The sequence below is a fragment of the Cyprinodon tularosa genome, unplaced genomic scaffold (genome assembly GCF_016077235.1).
Source record: "Cyprinodon tularosa strain WSP-4 unplaced genomic scaffold, ASM1607723v1 ctg1047, whole genome shotgun sequence".
Classification (NCBI taxonomy): Eukaryota; Metazoa; Chordata; class Actinopteri; order Cyprinodontiformes; family Cyprinodontidae; genus Cyprinodon; species Cyprinodon tularosa.
Window position 1 is genome coordinate 237513 of NW_024037835.1, and position 20429 is coordinate 257941.

General features: G+C 36.4%; 1 protein-coding gene across 1 annotated transcript; it reads right to left on the reverse strand.

Moving 5' to 3' along the window:
• Positions 1-350: 350 nt before the first annotated feature.
• LOC119782530 (trichohyalin-like) lies at positions 351-18328 on the reverse strand. Its single transcript, XM_038283534.1, has 18 exons — positions 18093-18328; positions 16934-16994; positions 14528-14671; positions 14312-14370; positions 14074-14169; positions 13102-13182; positions 10722-10805; positions 8931-9035; positions 8531-8614; positions 7958-8140; positions 6148-6228; positions 5193-5288; positions 4992-5087; positions 4752-4859; positions 4015-4104; positions 2787-2882; positions 2615-2707; positions 351-2478 (listed from the first exon to the last, which is right to left on the reverse strand). The coding sequence occupies exons 1-18, from the start codon at positions 18123-18125 to the stop codon at positions 2404-2406; spliced, it is 1665 nt and encodes a 554-aa protein (XP_038139462.1). The 5' UTR covers positions 18126-18328; the 3' UTR covers positions 351-2403.
• Between the last annotated feature and the right edge of the window lie 2101 nt (positions 18329-20429).

The window sequence follows — 20429 nt, forward strand, 5'->3', positions numbered from 1 at the left end:
AATTTTAATTTGACTGTTACATCGCCCCCTGTTGACAGCAGTACGTATAACTGTTTTTAGTCAATCAGTTGTTGATGATGAGAAGTGACCTGCTGGTACAGAAGTGTATGACATGCCTGGAAGAAGGGATTTAAATGTTAACTATGTAGAGGCATGTTGAAGATACAACGGACAAGCTGCTAGTGATATCAGTGGCATGATTAGAGCAACAGATAAAGAGTCTTCATTTTCTTCATTTATCAATGCTGGGTGGCCAAGCATGTGTTATTTGCAGATAAGGGGCCACAAATTAGATTAGATTAGATTAGATGAGCTTTATTGATCTCACAGCGGAGAAATTCACTCGTCACATATTGACTTAGTAATAACAGAAGGTACAAACAAGGAGGAAAAAGGTGCATTAAGAATAAACAATATATATACAGTATATCAAGATAAATAAGGATTAGGGTGCAAGTGTACAATTTCCCAAGGGCTGCACTTTGGACACCCATGCATTTAAGTGTGTATGAATGTCACATATCTTTCAAAATATCAGTAAGTTCACATAAAATTCTGATGCACAATACATTGCCCATTACAGATCAGAATATCAGGATAAAGGTGCTGCTGAAGATCCTGAGTCATCCTGGTCACAGTCATAAAAAAAAGTAATAAACAAACCAATGGACTTTGTTTTTCAGGTTTGAAGATGTTTCGCTTCCCATCCAGAAAGCTTTCTCATTTCAAAATGTCTTAAGTAGTATTGAGTTATGCCTCGCCGTTATACTCTGCTGCGTGTTGACAAGATTAAACGCACAAACATCGCCATACCATAAGTTGCTGAAATCTCTGAAAAACTCAAGAGGATTTTCTCCAAACACAAAATAACAGTACATTTCAAACCAAACAAGACCATTAAATGGAGACTAGTGTATTCTAAAGACAAAACCCCCAAACCAAATATGATTGGAGTGGTGTATTTAGTTTAATGCAGCGAGGAATGCTCTGATCTTTATGTTGGAGAAAGCAAACAACCTCTCCACAGATGCATGGCCCAACACAGAAAAGCGGCCTCCTCTGGAAAAGACTCTGCTGTACATCTACACCTTATTGACAAAGGACATTCTTTTGAGGACCACAATGTTCACATTTTGGACAAAGAGGACAGGTGGTTTTAAAGGGATGTGAAGGAAGCCATTTACGTTAAGAGAGAAAAACCAAACTTAAACAGAGGAGGAGGACTCAGGTTTTAGCTCTTGAAAACCTATAACGCTGCGTTAGAGTTGATTCCTTTACACTATCATCTAAATCCTCATTGCCATTCAGGCAACCAAAACATCTCTCCTGGTCAGCCAGGCCAACAATGACCCTAAAGACTTCCTTTTCAGAGGCATGGACCAGGATCGGGTACTGCAGTCCAATAACAACCTCAACGACTTCCTATTAAAAAGTGGTGGACCTGTTTATGGTTCAATTTGCCTGTTTTCTAAGCCCTTTTAGCTTTTGTTGGGCTACCCTAAAAAGCCTGGAGCTCAACACTACTTCAGACATTTTGAATTGAGAAAGCTTTTTGGATGGCAAGCAAAACGTCTTCAAACTTGGAAAACAGGATCCAGTGGTTTGTTTTGAACAATTTTTTAAATAAGGATAAAGGGGAATACAGAACAGTTTTAATGTCTGACAGCAGTTCTAACCATTAGTGACGACTGAGTTATTCCAACAGAAAAAACACGAGTTGAAAAAACTATACGATTAAATTGCACGTATTTTTCAGTTAAGAGCTTTTTGTATTTTTACTTTAACAATAGTGATTGTTTTTTATATAAAATATCTCCAGAGGTAAAAGATATTTAAATCTTCAAATTTCTAAAGCATCCATAAAATACTTTCTGAAATATTTATCTTTAAACGTTGTCCCCCATCTGATCCTCTCTGTTCCCTCTTTACTGCGCTCCCTCATCTATCTACAGAAACAAGCACCCAGACTTCTACAGGAGGTAAGACAATTAAAACCTGATCATTTCTGGCTTTATCTTTAATGGCAAACCTCGATCAGAGTTTTAAACAAACAAATCAAACATAATCTTATGAAATAATAAATGTTCAGTGTCAAAGAGTTCTGAAATATATATTTTTATGTTAAAACAAAGATTAGTTGTTATATTTCAAGCATAAAAGACAAAAAGGAAACAATATACAAAAGTTATCTGATAAAAGCAATACTAATAACCTTTAATTATTGTTTTGTCTCTCAATAACAGTATTAAGTCTCTAATATCAATGTTCTATCAAGATACACAGCAAGAAAATCAATATGTTAAAGCTTCATCTAGAGAAATAAGGTTATTTAACTGGATCTTTTTAAAGCTTTAAATAAAGAAGGACTGTTGCTAAGCTGCCATTAGCTAACTGGAAAAAATGTTATCTGGAATCCTCTGGAACTGATACTTTATCTCCATGGATCTCTGATTCTGCTCCTGCTTGGATTGCACGATACTGAGGAGAGAAAGGGAAACCAGTCTGTCAAAACAACACCTGTACAGTAGAAAAAAAATACATAGACTCTACTAACTGAGCCAGAGTAAACATAAATCCATAAAAAGAGAGAAATGTTGGAAAAACAAAAACAAACCTCTGTCTGCTTTTCTAGTTCCTTCCTCAGAATCTCCACGTCTTCCTCAAGCTCCTCCCTCCACTGTTGCTCTTCCTCTATTCTTGTTCTAAACTGAAGTATCAAGAAGATTTCATGTAATGGTCCAGCAAATAAAATCCTAAACTTGATGCTTGCAGTTATAAGGTTTTACCTCCTGCTTGTATCTCTCTTTCAGTTCAGCCAGCTGAGCCTCCAGCTGCTGGTTCTTCTCTGCAAGAAGCTCAGAATAAATCTTCAAGTCTTGCAGCTAAAAAAATACATAAAATAAAAATAAAACTATTTCAGCATAACATACAAAGCAAGAAAGAACAAACATATCCAAATCACTAGTTTCTTCTTTGAATATGAACCATTAGAGACTGTTTTATTTCCTACTCTTTAAGTGCAGTATCACCAATAGCGCCCTCTAGTGGAAAACATGTTATTTTCAAAGTAGCAAAGCATCAGATGAACATTAAAATGTGCAATTATTATAATTAAAATAAAAACAAATGTTCATTGTTCGTCATTCAAATACTTTGCTAACAGACCTTTAGTTATGCAATATTTATTAATTCACACACATGACATAAATAAGGCGTCCTCTAAATAGAATCTCATAATGTAAACTGATGTGGCTGCTTTGAACTTTTCAGACCAGGGAGATATTTGTTGTTCTGCCTGATGTAGAACTGTATTTAGCTGAATGGTGTCAGCCTGTTTAAATGCATTTTTTTCCTTCTTTTTGTTGAATGTGAGCAGATGTGTGACTGAGTGACATCAGTGAGGAAGGTTTGTGTTTTTGTTCTTGCATTGTATTGCTGATGGTGTCTTTTGATTTTTTAAATAACCTTTTATTTATTTAATAGCATCCAGTTGTTTTTACCTTTTTCTAATGATTTTTTTGTAACAGCTTTGTTAGAGACAACAACGCTATAACCTCTGTCAGGGCATCTCTGTGCTTTATGTGTTCTGTTTGTTGTCCCTGTATTAAATAAATAAACCATAAAACATTTTTAATTGTTAATTTTACTTTCCTAATTCAGTTAGACTTCTTTTATAGGGTTAAATCTTTAAATGTTTGGTTAGTCTATTATTGGTTGTAAATAAAGGAAGAAATACACATCTTCGCTGGTTTAGAATAGTAATACAAAGAAAAGTTTTTACTGAGGAAATCAAAGGTTTAGTCAAAGTGACATCGCCACAACTTTTGACACAATCATATTTCTCTAACCTCATATACATTGTATGTTGTTTAACATAGTGAAATTAAAGTAAGACAAAAACAAGATGCTAAAGACCAGAGAGTGGTGAAGGTTAATGATTAAAAACGGAAGTTTTTTTTTTTTTTTTTATCAATCAAATGCTAAAAAATGAGCAGACATAAGAGGCAAAGTCACCTCTTTCCTGAGATCCCTGCCCTCTGACAACTCAGTCTCCACTTTCAGCTCCTCAGCAACCAGAAACCTTTCAGGCTGCTCCTTATTCTGCTGCAGTTAAACAGAAATGCATGTTGAAGCACAGAAATAACTTTAGTTGTTGTGGTTTTTTCTTCAAAAACTTACAACTTTTACCAGAATTAGAACTATTGTTTTATTCATTATTCATTCAGTATTATGTAGTGTTAGACACCTTTTTTTCTTCCAAAATAAACCAATTTCTTAGTGAGTAGAAAAGAAATGAATAGACTGGAGTTATGCCGTACTGATAATGATAAACAGAGATTTTGAATCTTTATTTCTAGAAGCTGGAATAAATTTAAAGGTTATGCCTGACTGCTGGTTGTTTTCTGGCTCTTTTATTAACACCTGTTGGGAGTTTTCGGTCCTCCTCATTTCCCTGATAGAAATTCTCCTCCATATTAGAAAAAGTCTCCAGCTTGGATTACAGATAATGTAGAAACAAATACAACTAAATGTATAGGATTTTTGCTGAGTGTTTTTTTCTCATGAACCCCAAAAGACTTCCCATATCGAGCAGGGTTATGTTGGGGGGTCTTTATTTTACTGCAAGCTCAGCATGAGGGATTGCTGAAAAACCAATGACTCATCTTTTTTTTTTTCGGACAGTAATATGAACAGAATTTTTTTCTATTTAAGAAGAAATTTAAACATGAGCTTGTAATAAAGAGCTTAACCTTTTGGTTCTCGTTTTCCAGTTCTGTTTTCAGCTCATTTGGACTTTCTGTAGCATCACTGCTCTCCTGCTGTTCATCCTTTAGCTCCTGCTGGGCTTCAGCATCAGACTGAAGTTACAGAAAAAGACATGAGCTGCAAATTAGGGACAAATCCATCCTATATGATGTTTCAGATATCAAGGCTTAAGTCTAAAGCTCTATTCAGTGAATGAAAACAGAACAACATGATTTTACTTGTACCTGCTGCTCATACTTGTTCTTCAGTTGGGTCATTTCTTTCTCCAGCTCCTGATTCTTCTTGATCAAAGATTCTGTTTCACTCTTAGATTCATGTAGCTGCAAAAAAAAAAAACATTCTGATGAATTCCAGCAGCCCTAATGTAATGTTGGACAGTTTTAGAAAAAATCCTTTAAAGAACAAGAAGAAAAACTAGAACCAACCACAGTCTGCTGTTTGTGCTCCTCAGTCGTTTCCTTTAGCCTCTCAATGATCTTCTGCAGTTCATCATCTTTCTGCCTCAGGTTGCTGTCAGCCTCCTGGCGGTTTGCCCAGGGTGAGCAGAAAGAGCAATAATATTGAACTTAAATGCAAAAAACTACATTTGTTATATTGTTTATTTATTAAATAATTTTTATCTTTTTGCCTTAACTGTTTCAGATCACAGTTTTTAAAACTAGACAGACAGTTTAAAAAGGACCTGACTGACAAAATGAAGGGCTAAAAAACCCCCCAAAAAACTCCAACAAAGTGTTGCCCTACCCCCCCCCCAATTTATCAATTTTATCCATTTTGATAAAATTGTTTTTATCAAAATTGTTTGATAAAAACTATTTCATCATCAATTTCATAAAATTGTTTTAATCAATTTTAAAATTGATTAAAAAATATATATATATTTTTATACTTAGGCATTTTGTTCTTTTCATCTCAAGTAAAAAAAACAAACAACATAAATATGATGCCTGGAATTTAATAAGGGATCAGAATAAATACAAAATTAAATTATATTATAAACCTGTATTTATAAAACTGGAGCTCCTCGGAGTAACTCCCTTTTAATCACATTTTAACTTGATGAATTAAGAACAAGAATGCTGAGATACTGGGAATCTCTGTTCTAGGGCTCAAAAAGCAATTCTAAAAACAGAGACTTAAGCAATAAATCAGGCTCTTTTACTGTATACACACCACAATCTTTCAATGCCAAGAGCATATAAGATGCTGTGGTTAGGTAGTCAGGTTGGTCTGAAAAACTGAGATCTGTTCTGGTTGTTGGGTAACTGCCTAAAAGCTGTAAAACCCTGTTCGGCTTACTATGACTTGAAAACTTAAAGTTGCCTCTGTGTTCTCAAATGATTACGAGAAAGGAATGAGAAGTTATATTGTTCCTCTAACCTCCAGATCCCTTCTTGCAGTCTTGAGGTCATTCTCCATCTGTTCTTGAAGAATCTCTTTTTCTTTTATTTGGTCTTCTAGCTAAGAACAACAACAAAAAAAGAAAAATAATTCACATCTTTTTAGGCAGGAGAATTAAAATAATTTCAGACATTAATACAATATTTGTTTTTGCTTATTTCATACTACAAAGTTATAATTTCATCTAGGCTGTATGGTCCTACTTTTAGATAATACTTGAGGAATGTTCTTAAATCTGTTTCTTACAATCTATTGCCATTTACTGCAGCATACAATGGATTCTGATTTTTTATTCCAAAATCTTCTTCTTGTACATCAAAACACTTACTTTTGTAATGTTCAGATCAATTTGAAATTAATAAGCAAGAGATTTGCTTTCAAACTTTAAAAAAAAAAATCATAAAAACATATGCAATAATGTTTTATGGATTGCTGTCGAGTTAATGAGCTAGAAAAATTTAAACCAATCTGACTGGATGATCACATTTAATTGTCTGATACTGAATTATTATACATATCATCGCAAGTCAAAATATAATAAATACAATTTTGAATATATACAGTTGAATGAAAGTGACCAAGAATCGTGGGTAATGTAGTTTCGAAACATGCATGCATGAACAAAGAACTTCACTGCCTTGTTGGCCATGGTACACAGAATGTCACAGAGTGATCAAAAAGTATTTAAAAAAATGAATTAATTTATTTTTTTTCTAAAATATATTATTTATCAATGAACTTAATTGATGTATAAATAGAAGAATTTGATAATAACATCAATGCAAGAGCCCTTTTTTCCCCTCACTCTGGATGGAGGTGATGAGAATTTGCCATTTAAACTGGCTGGAATTTTAGAGGTTTCTGCTTTTCTATCTGTGGGAATGGAGACAAGGAAAGACTTAAGGTGGATGCAGGTGGGGTTGGCACACAGATGCTCAGAGAAAGAAGGTGCAAAATCATACAAGTGGAAAAATATGCCAAAATAGTTTGGTGCCGAAATTGCGACAGATTAATTCAGATGAGAAGGAGAAGAAGGAGAGTATAGATAGTGGGGACTGACATGGTGAATAAAACAGACATATGATGACATGACATTTGAATTGAGAAAGCTTCCTGGAGAGGTGGCGAAATGTTTTCAAATCTTGGAAACCAAGTCCAGTGGATTTTTTGAACTTTAACGGAATGACTATGACCTGGATGACTGAGAATCTTCATCAGCAAAACAGACATAGTGACAGCATAAAATACTGTAATAATATGTTCCAACGAAATACTTAACGCCAACAGGCATTTCCCATAATTCCGATTGGCCACTATGCCACAATTCAACATTTTCTTCATATTTAAAGTTTCATTACATATATGTTGACTCATGACAATATAAAAAAATCATATATATATATATATATATATATATATATATATATATATATGTATATTGATGAACTTTGATATATAAAAAAATATAGGTTTTGGAAATGTTTTGAAATATAATATCAATGCAAATCAAAGCAAATACTTTTATGAGGACGAAAAGTAAAAAAAAAAAAAGCAAGGCAAGAGAGACATTTGTGTCCCTCAAAAAAGAAATATTTTTGCTGATGCACCTTAAATATTGGGATGTGTTTAAATCACTTGCAAAGTAATTGCACTGACACAATTTTGAAAAGGTCAAATTTAAATTTCCCCTCTGTCATTGTAAAAAAAATAGAAAAAATAAATCTGCTGATGTATCTCTGCATAATTCAATTCTTCTGTTTAGGTTTCATCAGTTAAATATGTGACTTACTTTGTGTATCCTCGCCATGGCAACCGCCTGCTTCAGTGAAGGAAAACTCCCCCTGACTCGTTTAATTGTGTCCAAAATCTGTGTTTTTTCTGCCTCTCTCTTCTTCCTCGTCATCGGTGTGTCATTTATAACCAAACAGCTGTTGACCTGAGAAACACTGAGGTGTTTCATCTGGTCCTCCAGCTGAAATAAGGAAGGAGGAGAAAGGTTCATGAAATCATAGAATCATATATATATATATATATATATATATATATATATATATATATATATATATATATATATATATATATATATATATATATATATATATATATATATATAAAAATTGAAAAATAATAGACACATTTGTTTTCCACAAAAAAATAAATGTTTTTGTTGATGCACCTTAAATAGTAGGATTGTAAACAAGTCATTTGCAAAGTAATTGCACTGACACACTTTTGAAAAGAACATGTTTAAAATTCCCCTGTGTCATTGTAAAAAAACAAAATAGAAAAATACATCTGCTGAAGTTTCTCTGCATAATTCGAGCCTTCTGTTTAGGTTTCACTAGTTAAAAGTGTGGCTTACTTTGTGTATCCTCGCCATGGCAACCGCCTGCTTCAGTGAAGGAAAACTCTCCCTGACTCGTTTAATTGTGTCCAAAATCATTGTCTTTGACAACAAAAAGGTAAAAAGGGAATGTTAGTCTGACAAGTTTGCTAAAAAAAAAAACAAAGCTATTTATTAAAGGGACATCATTAGAAAATACAGATAATTAATTGATTAACTGCATCAGTGTAAAGAAATCAAACAAATAACTAAACATAAGTGCAATGTTTACTACTTTAAGCAATAACCAAGCTGTTTTTATGGCAAAAAAGGAATGAATATACAAGATGTGGTTGAAAGATGGTTGATCTAAATGATCTAAAGAAAGAAACCTGACTGAGTCTCCAAAGACAGTAGTTTAAAGTGTTTGGATTTGAACCTGCGTTTTTTCCGCCTCTCTCTTCCTCCTAGTTAGCAGCGGGTCATTGTGGGCCAAACAGCTGTTAACTTGAGAAACACTGAGGGTTTTTATCTGGTCCTCCAGCTGAAATAAGGAAAAGGAGGAGGAAGGTTCATAAAATCATATAATCAATGATGTAGCATTACAGTCACCACTATACTGACAAAATAAACCAAAATAACAATTTCTACACCATGATATCATCAGAAAAAAATCTGCCTGGGAAAATATAACTGTATGAATAAAAATATGATAATTTGGAAGCTATTAAGGTAACCCAATATTAATCATAGACTAATGCATTTCAATTAAATTCAATTTATTTATATATCCCAATTTCACAGCACATGTCATCCCAAGGCACTTTACAGATAATATTCAAACAGATATACGGGTTCTATTTAAGGAAAACAAGCTGATTGCAACGACTCATTGTCTTGACAGTAATCCCTCACACCAAGCATGCCAGCAACAACAGTGGAGATGAAAACTCTCTTTTAATAGGAAGAACACCTGAAAGAACGAAGCAACAATACAAAAGGTAACTATTAACCAGATTCAAAGTGGGCCCTGTCCAGGAAACACACAGCCAGGCAGACAAACTCCGAGCCAGCTCCAATGTCACCGGAGAAACAGGACTACACTGAAAAAATGTTTATATGCATATACAAACAAAGATGTTAATGCCAGCAGCACAGCTGATATTTATCTCCAGGATGGTGGCACAGCCAAACAGGAACAGAGACAATCAGAAAAGAAAGGGGGAGAACATAAAGCTAGAGGCTAAAAACAAATACTGCAGAATGGGTAAGTAGAGATAGAATGAAGCAGGATGATGAAAACTGGTCCTTATGTCCTCCAGTGGTTTAAGGCTATAGCAGCATAACTATACAGATAGCTCAGGATAACTTGAGCCACTCTAAATATAAGCTTTATCATAAAGCTAAGTTTTGGGCCAGGAAACAGGATGTCTCGTAGTTGGTTCCACAGGAAAGTGGACTAATAATTAAAAGATCTGCAGTGGTTAAATAAGTGCTCTGTTAGGAACAATCACATCAGTGATATAAGACAGAGCTTAGCAATTTAGGGCTTTATATGTGAGAAGGAGGATTTTAAATTATATCCTGGATTAAAATATATGTAATATTTATCTTATTCATGGATATTCTCTTTTTAAAAAAACATTCCAATTGGTGGATTATCTAAAACAGTCACTTACTTAACAACAAATAAATCAAACCAATGGGGAGGATAATTCTAAAAGGTAAATATGAAATCTAAGGCTTTCTACCTAAGATAAACATGCCAATCCGTTATGTGAATAAAAAATATGAAGGCTAATGCTTATTGTCTTGAGATGACGTGTTTTGTGATTTGGCGAAATAAAAATAAACTGAATTGAAAAACTAAAGCTGAATTTTTATATAAAACAGTAAGTAAGAAATGAGTATGTCACTAAATACATCCCAGATTAAAAGACAATACCACAACCACCCAGATTACTGAAAAGCTTTATCATTTCAGAGACATTGAGGATTCAAAGATTACAACCACTACTCTAAGGTATGATGTAAAGTTTCCTTGGTTACCAGCTGCTGCTTTAAAAGTTTAAATGAGATAAAGACCAAAATCCAAATGTCATCCCCGATGTAAACTTGGGAGATATTTGTAGTCCAAATAGTGTCACAGAGGAAACTAGAGCAGTGAGTGGAGCAGTCATTCAGTGTTTACAACAAGTGTTAGCTTTGTGTGTCAGTGTGTCTGTATTACTCTGCGTATCCGCTGCATTGCTAGGGTGTTCTTCAGTGACTCAGTAAAGTTCTGCCTCCTCTGAATGGGATTTGTCTTCATCATCTTTTAGAGAAAAACAGAAGCAGATGTTGATCTGAGCCAGACCTAATAGCCAACTCATCATTAGTTCAGTTCTATTGATACAGTAACAGGTGAGGTGATAAATAAATCAAGAAAAGTAAAGGATTCAGTTTAAATGCAGTTGTCTACAATCATGTTCCATTTCAATTAAATTCATCCAGATGAAGTAAAATCATGGAGAAGCCCCCTGACCACAGAGGCATCAACTCTCCTCAACCTAACATGGATTATTGAGCATAGAAAAATGGGTGGCAGCTCATAGAACAATTAGCTTAAAGAAATACTAAAGCACCAGTTAGTATAAATTTACCATATCGATGTCTAAAGTAGAAAACATGCAACCACATATGCTATACACACACATGCAGCATTTTCCTACCTGATTTAAATCCTAAGTCTCTGTCCAAAATAAACACATTTCTCTATTTAAAACATTTCAATGCATTTCAAGGGAGCAGAGAGCACGCCTTTATATAGGGGAGTCAAAACAACCAAGCCTCTGCATGCATATGGCAAAACACATAGAAAGCACCGCAGGGCAGGGCAGCTTTGGAGGGACACTGGTTTGAAATAAATAACTTTATTAATTATGAACAGACAACAAAGAGATCTAAAAAAAAATCTACTTAGAATAAACATCTTTGGACATTAGAAGGTGGAGAGTAACTAATTTCACTGATCCATTCATTTTCTTCCACTCTTTCCTGGGCAGGGGCGTGGAGGCAGCAGTCTAACCAGAGATGCCCAGACTTCCCTATCCACACACACTTCCTCCAGCTGCTCTGGGGGGACCCCGACGTGATACCAGGCCAGCTCAGAGACATAGTGCCTACAGTGTGTACTGAGCCTTCCATGAGGCCTGTAACAACTCCCGAGGGAGGCGACAAGAAGGCATCCGAAACAGATGTCCGAGCCACCTCAGCTAGCTCCCTTCGACTCTACTCTGAGCTCATCCCTGGTAACTGAGCTCCTCACCCGATCTCGAAGGGTGCGTCCAGCCATCCTGTTGAGGAAAGTTATTTCGGCCGCTTGTATTCGCGATCTTGTCCTTTCGGTCTTTACTCAGTGGCAAACCGCTCCAGTGCACGTGGAAGGTCTTGGTTTGATAAGACCAACAGGACAACATCATCTGCAAACAGCAGAGATGAGATCCTGATGTTCCCAAACTGGACACCTTCCGGTCCCTGGGTGCGCCTAATTCTGTCAATAAATATATGGAACAGAACCGGTGACAAAGGACAGCCCTGACAGAGCCCAACATGCACCAGGAACAGGTCTGACTTACTGCCAGCAATGTCAACCAAGCTCCTACTGCGGTCATACAGAGAGTGGACAGCCCTTAACAGAGGGCCCCGGATCCGATACTTCCGGAGCACCCCACACAGGACACCACTAGTGACACAGTCGAAAGCCTTTTTGTTGGGATCTGGAGATGTACCACCTTTCTCCAGCAGGTGTGCTGGAGGGCTCCAGCCCAGGAGACCCACAGCGCACTCTGCTGGAGAAAGGTGGTACATCTCCAGATCCCAACACTTCTTCAGAATCCATAAAACACAAGTGGACTGGTTGGGTGAACTCCCAGGAACGCTCAAGCACCCAATGAAGGGTATAGAGCTGGTCCAGTGTACCACAACAGGGCCAAAAACCGCATTGTTCTTCCTGGATATGAGGTTAGACTATTGGCCGGATCACTCAATACTGCAGAGATGTGTCAGCCAAGACAGACCTACAACGTCCAGAGACTTAAGGTAATAAGGACAGATCTCATCTATTCTGGGCGCCCTGCCCGAGAAGCTTTCTAACTACCTCGGCAACTTCAGTCTGGCTGATGGGCGAGTCTGCCTCTAAGTTCCCAGCCTCTGCCACTGTTATGGAAAAAAATCAAACCAAGGTGGGTGACGCACAACCGGGGCCCCACCCTGGAGCCAGGCCTTGGTTTGGGGGCTGACATGCCCACAAGGACCAGCTGGGCTCAGCCCAAATGGACGATGTGGGCCGCCCACCTGTCGATCCACCAACCGCAAAGGGATCCATAGGGGTCAGGTGCAGAGAGGATTGGGTAGTGGTTGAGGCAGGATGCCTCAGCAGCCCAGTCGGTGCTCGTAGCTTCTGGCTGTAGGGAGGTGGAACGTCACCTCACTGGTGGGGAAGGAGCCTGAGCTTGTGTGGGAGGTGTTTTATATTATATTATATTGTATTATATCATAAAATGCTGTGGTCAGGTTGGCTCTATGGTCTATGATTAATAAGATGCAGAAAGTTATATTATTGCTCTAACCTCCAGATCCCTTCTTGCAGTCTTAAGGCCATTTGCCATCTTTTCTTGAAGATTGTCACTTTCTTTCTTTTGGTCTTCTAGCTAAGAACAGAAAAAAAAAATATAACATAATTTACATCATTTTAGCAAGGAGTATTAAAATTATTTCAGAGATTAATGCAATACTTGTTTTTGCTTGATTACTACCACAAAGTTATAATTGCATCTAAACTGTATGGTCCTCCTCTTAAATGATGCTTGAGGAATGTTCTTAAAACTGTTTGCTGCAATCTATTGCCACCAACCACCTTTAAGAGGGGCATGAAGGAAGCCATGTATGTTAAGAAAGAAAAAACAAACTTAAACAGAAGGGGTTGATTCAGATTTCAGCTTTCAAAAACCTACAATGCAGCAATTGAGTTGATCCCTTTCCACAATTATGACAACCCCTACCCCTTTACAGGGGAGCAGAAGAACTTTACAGGGGAGAGGCCAACCATTCCCTTTAACGACACCCCTTCCAGAGACTTAGACAGGTATGGGGAATTGCAGGCTAAGAAAAGAAGCCAAACGACCGCCATCCCAAAGGGGTGGACCCGTTCGGCTGTTTCAATTTGCCTGTTTTCTAAACAAAAACAAGGCTTTGTTGGGCTACTCTATAAATATATTTATAACCTACTTTATAAACTTAAACTCAATGCTATTCCTGACATTTTGAATTGAGAAAGCTTCCTGGATGGGAAGCAAAATGTCCTCAAACTTGAAAACAAAGTTCAGTGGATTGTTTTTAATTTTTTTGGAACACAGTAAGAGGTGAGCTGAATCCAAAAAGTCCCTTTTAGGGATACCACCAAATCCTTGGTTTGTGTATGCTGGTTTAAAATTGAATTGAAAGAAGAAATGAACCGCAAATTAGGGACACACCCATTAAATTTGATAATTCAGGCATCAAAGCTCAGGACTGAAGCTGTATACAATGAATCAAACTTGTACCTGCTGCTCATACTTGTTCTTCAGTTGGGTCATTTCTTTCTCCAACTCATGATTCTCCTTGATCAAAGATTCTCTTTCACTCTTAGATTCATGTAGCTGCAAAATAAATAAATGAAAAGTCAGGTGGGACAGTTTTTGAAAGACTCCTGTAAAGAACAAGAAGAAAAACAAAGGCCAAACTACAGTCTGCAGCCTGCTGTACACCTCAGTCATTTTCATCAAAATATTTTCCACTTACATTATTCTTCTCAGTCTCTCTGCCTCCTGTATCGCAGACTGGATCATCTGATTGTATTTCTGTCAGAAACAGATTATGAGTCAGTAAATTAACAAAATAACAATGTATTTTTTTAGTATCTGATTTTCAAATAGCTTATGAAGTATATATGTTAATATAACCAACATAAATAAAATCTTGAGAATTATTTTATTTAATATAACATTGTTCAATTACTGTTGAACTTGCTTTTGGTTCTCCTCCATTTATATGCCACGAAGACGGCTGACAGAAGGGACATAAGCGTAGCAGCCAATCCCACAGGAACAGCAAAGGGAGAGATATCCTGGGAAACATGAAGAAATTCTTGCCAGAAATTGCCTGAAAAAATAAAACAATTACACTAAATAAAAGTGAAAAAAAAAACATGTTTCCTCATTTGTCAGATTAAATAAGCCAAAAATGTATTTCTTGTTAAAAACCTCACAATATTCTCTGAAAAAGTGGACTTAAAAAAAATAAAAGTAAAAATTACATTAAAACATATGAGTAATTAAGCCTTGATGCAGAAAATGTGGCTAAAATGTTTTTTATTTATTTATTTATTTATTTGAAAGTAAAAGGCTTTGTTTTTTTTTTTTTAGAAAGTGAACCTGTTAAAAAAATGAATAAATAAAAATAAAAAAAATAAAAACTACTGGTGGGGGGTAAATTAAGGCGCCATTAACACAGTCTACTAAGCAGATGTTATATGCAGGAAACATTACTGTGTTTCTCAACAAAAATAAGGCACATGAAGGAACCTCAAAAAGCTATTCTCAAGTAGAATGTCTAATACTAGCCTAATATTGAATTAGTGAGGTGTTGATCTACTACCTGCTGCTGTCTGACGCATATGCCTCAGCCGACAGCGCCCTCTAGTGTACAATTGAGATATACAACTTATTTTTCGGTTTTGCAACTACAATCCTGTTGTTTGGGTGGTGTTTCTCCCCAAAAGTCCCGAAAGAAAAGGCAAAGGAATCTGAAGGTTCATAATAAAATTTTATTGCTAAGAATTTTTATTTGTAGACACTAAATTATATTATCTGCTATCATACTTCTTTTTATTTTTACTTGCTTTTATTCTCCTTTTATTTTCCTTATTTGTTATCTAATTTATGTAAGACACTTATTATTGTCTTTGTACTGAACTGTGCGATATAAATGAAATTGGCTTGCCTCACCTACATAGGATAAACAAGCTGTAGACCATTTACCCTAATCAGGCAACCACTGTTCCGAGTATGTGTTTATAAATAAAATATTGTTAATTAATTGTAATGAATCAATTTTATTTATCAAGAGTAAATTAAAATAATTTTTTTCCCATACAGTCAGACAACAAACAAGCCACATCTTATCCTCTACAGCCCTCAACCAGAAAAGCATCTTCGCATTTATTTCCAACGCGCTTTGGGAAATGCCACAACCGGAAATGTGTGGGTGAAGAATTGAAGCTCAACATGATGAAAATCATCCTCAAAGGAACAAAGGCATGCTTATACGGAAGGCTGGATTAGTTAAAATGTATTATAAATAGATCATGCCTGTGCAAATTCTCATTCATCCAGGTCATGCAAACCATGAAACAGGCTTCAGTCGGAGCCAACAGTTAAAAAAGTGTTGAAAAGCACTGAGTGTTATTCAGTGTTGCACCTGAAGTAATAACATAGGATAAGATGTAATTACAGCAATACAGCACGTTGCTTAAAAAATACCGGAAAGCTTGATGTTCTCTGTGAATACGTAAATACACAAGAGAGAGAATACATTGTGTAGCACCGCTGTCTTGCAGCAAGAAGGTTCCGTGTTTAATTTCCAGCTCGAGGTCTTTCTTCATGGAGTTTGCATGTTCTCCCTTTGCATGTGTGGGTTCTCTCCCAGGGTACTTTGGCTTCCTCTCGCAATCCAAAAACATGACTGTTAGGTTAATTGGCTTCTCTAGAATGTCCTTAGCTGTGAGTTCAATTCAATACAATAAAATTCAGTGTATTTATATAGCGCCAATTCACAACACATGTCATCTCAAGGCACTTTACAGCTCCCCAGATCATACAGTCAGATTGATTCAAAGTTTTCTATCTATGGAAAACCAGTTGATTGCATCGACTCATTGACTCGAATGGAAGCCCTCACACTAAGGGATGTGAGGCCACTTGTAGCGACAGTGGAGAGGAAAAACTCCCTTTTAACAGGAAGAAACCTCCAACAGAACCAGGCTCAGTGTGAGCGGCCATCTTCTGAGGCCAACTGGGGTTCAAGGAGACAGAAGCATTGTGTGTGTGTGCATGGTTGTCTGTTTCGTTGTGTCTCTGTGTTGCCCTGTGACAGACCAACGACCTGTCCAGGGTGGACCCTGCTTCTCATTCATAGACTGCTCTGGTTAGACTCTGGCCCCACCTCGACAATAACCAGCAACACTTTGGGGGAGTTGTAATAGGATTCACTGGATTACACTTGACATAGTAAGTCATAACTTTTCAGATTAATATTAGCTCTTGCTCAAAATGAACACAGGATAAGTAAAGCTGAACGTTTGCCGCCAAAAGCAGGTAACAAACAAACAGCACAAACAAACCAAATCATCTACAGAATTTTTACCTTGGCTGGGGGGCAGGCTGTGAATGACAGACACCAAGAACTCTTTTAGACTCTTTTCCATCTGTGAACAAAAAAAATACTTTTATTCTCATCATACTGAACCTGGAGGCTTTACATATTCAAACCATGCCTTGTGCAGGAGAGAAAGGTTTTCCATTTGGCAGTGTTGCTCTGTGGAGCTGGATCCAAAGGCAGGCAGAGAGTTGAAAATGAAATAAATAGAAATGAAAGTGTAAATGTACAGTTTGACACGGTCATGGTCAGACTAGGCATGAATAAAACAGAATAAAACAGCGATGAACCAACACAGGTGAGACAGGGAGACTGGCATGTCATAGGTGGACAGATTTAAACAAAATCCTTGATTGCCGTGGCAAGGAGCAGTAAACGTGGATGAAGCTATATGGAAGAAAAAGGAACATCTAACAGAGAATCTGAAATATACATATAATATAGACAAGGGAACAAATAAAATATTCTGAGAAGAGAAACCTTTACCAATAAAAAGTATTAAAAAAATAAATTAGGCGAATCTTAAAAAGAAAAAAAAGAAAGTTTTTCAGGCAAAACAACAAATATCTTATCTGGTTTATTTTCTGAAGTAGTTATAAAAATTATACATTATGATAAAAGTAAAGAGGAAGGGAGAATATCAAATCAGATTATTAATACTTTAAGGCTTAAAATAACATCTACCTATCTATTATTATTATTTAGATTTGCAAATAAAATTTATTAAGCTTTTTATGCTTATTCTTTATTCCTCTTGGGAGGAGCTGCAGTAATTAGAGCAGAAAATCAGACATTATAAAAGGTTTACAGACCAGTCAAAGTGGAACCCAGAGCCAATTAGTTATTCAGTAAATGTATTTCTGTTAACAATTGATTTAAATAAAACTGAATGAATCAGTGAATCACTTTGGTATATTGAGCCAAAACTGATCAGAAATAGTGATGTCACTGATGGTGAGATGAGGCATCATTAGACTTTGAACACCAGTTGAACAACTGTTTAACTGTTTGAACAACAGTTAGTTGTTTCAGGTAGGCATAAATAATTCCCTTAAAGGTCTACTTCAGTGTTTTAGCCGTGTCAGATCTACTATTGTCTACTGTCTACTATTTTCTTTATGGAGTTTTAAAAAAAGACCCGACCTACCTTCAGAATGTGTGCGATCCGTCTCCAGTTCATGACTTTGACCTTTTAGCATTTATACCACAGATGAAAAGGAAGCAAAAGCTCCTTTTGGCAACAAAGGCATCATTTCCTCAGAACTGAAACAGATTCTGTAAAAGAATGTGCTGGAAAAACTCACAAGTTGTTTTGGTCCATCCACATCAGAAAATGAAACTCTTTATTTTTTTCAGAAAAACAGGTTGGACAGTTGTTGGTTGGACACATCTTTGTTATGAGGAAATGCTTTCAGGAGTGCATCATTTACCTTTATGAAAATATTTACCTCTGCAGTGTCACATGATTAAGCAAATCAATCTGACAGAAATGCAGGGTGAAACATCAAACCAGATAATCGTGGTACACAAACACAGTAGCTTCTGTCAGTGAGCCCCAGGGCAGCTGTGGCTACAATGTAGCTAGCCCCCATCAGTGTGTGAGTGAATGGGTGAATGACTGAATGTAGTGTAAAGCACTTTGGTCAAGTCTCCTGACTTGAAAAACCGCTATATAAGTACAGGCCATTTACCATTTTTACCATTTAAAAACCAATCTAAATATTTATCTAATTTATGGCAGGAAACAAGAACAGCAGTTACATAGTTGCCCTACCTCATGTTACGTGGAAGTGTGGACTCATACTTCATTGTTTATGCCATAAATTGCAATTAGAAGCCATGTTACATTTTTGTTAATACTTCATACTCAACTTTGCTCTGGGATTAAAAAAGTTATGTTAATAATGGGAGCTGCATGGTGGCACTGTGGCCTTGCAGTAGGAAAGTCCTGGAAGGTCAAGAAGTGGAGTTTGCATGATCTCCCTGTGCATGCATGGGTCCTCTCAGGCTTCCTCCCACCGTCTAAAAATATGACTGTTAAGGTGATAGGCTTCTCTAAATTGTCTTTACACTACAAAAAAATTAATCTCAGTAAGTCATTTTTTTCTTCAAATAACGAGAAAAGTGAAACACTTTGCTTATGGAACGAGACAATTTAAATTTAAAATAAGAGAAAACAATTGCATTGTCTTATTTCAAGTGCATAATATCTATTTATTTTATTTTATGAGTAAAATACACTTAATTTAGGAGATCTTTTTTAGGATTGTTTTTGCAGTGTAGGTGTGTGTGTATGTGTGTTTGATCATGGTTTTATGGACTTTTCAGGGTGAACCCCACGTTTCCCCCACTGACTACTTTAGATAGGCACCAGCCCCACGGATTAAGCTGATTAAGGTAGTCTGATGTTAATAGTGGTTGTAATTAATCTGTTTAAACCTGCCTGTTTGTGTGGCCTGCTGTCTTGGAACGAGTCCAACCAACCCGATGCAAGGCATCTTGCTGTATTTTCTCTTTAGAACAAGTCCATCATCATTCTTTTATCTTCAGATTAAATAGTTTTCTTTTCAAGAGAAAAACAGATAATATCATCCTTATCTGTAGTATCATCACTCTTCCAAAGTAAGTCAACAGAAGGAAACAAAAAGCTGCCCTAACTTCATTATACAAGCATGATATCATCCTTACCACCAGGAAAACAAGGAACAGACGGTTCTCTTTAATTCAGCTGACTTGGCCTGAAAAGAAGACATGGAGAACAGTGAGACTTGAAGTATTACACCCCATAATTACTTTGCCCACTTAGATGAAATAAACAAAAGAACTTGTTGTTCATGAGATGTGTATGTACGGTAAGAGTCATGTTCTGGCCAAAGTGCGGGTCCTCTTCTTGAAGAAATGAGACGTTACACCTTTCAGACACAGACTTTTTTGGCACCTTTACATTTTTGACAATGCAATGTGTGTTGAAGCTTCAGATACAGTAAAAATTCATGTAACTCCTTAACTATGCTGCTTTTTTAGCAACGTTAGAGTGTGTTAAATGAAATTGCCTGTTGTGGTCATTTTAAGGCATCAGGAATCAGTCAATCACTTTGATATATTGAGCCAAAGCTCATATGAAAGTTTACATATACGTATAAGTTATGGGGAGACGAGGCCTCATGAGACTTTGAACACTTGAGTCTGTTGTTTCAGCAAATAATTTCTTTGTTGGTGCTTCATGTGCTCATAACACCACCTGCTGGCTGAGTGATAGAAATATGAGCTGTGATTTTTATCTTTTAGGACCCTTAGAAATTATCATTTATAAGTAGTAACTATTATTTATCTTACGATTATCATGTGTGTATGTTAAAATATTTCTTAACTTGTACATTTTATAAGAAAATATCAGAAAAGTATGAAAAAGACTACATGTTTTTCTGTCACTTTATTGAAATGGCTAAGGTTTAAACAAACAGACAGGGACCATGCTGCTGGA

Excerpts from the sequence above, each read along its gene's own strand:
- LOC119782530 (XM_038283534.1), bottom strand. The coding sequence starts at position 18,125 with ATGAACTGGAGACGGATCGCACACATTCTGAAG. Across the intron at positions 4,105-4,751 it reads TGGAAAACGAGAACCAAAAG|CAGAATAAGGAGCAGCCTGA; the intron begins GTTAAGCTCTTT and ends GTTTAACTGCAG. Across the intron at positions 2,883-4,014 it reads GCAGGGATCTCAGGAAAGAG|CTGCAAGACTTGAAGATTTA; the intron begins GTGACTTTGCCT and ends GTATTTTTTTAG.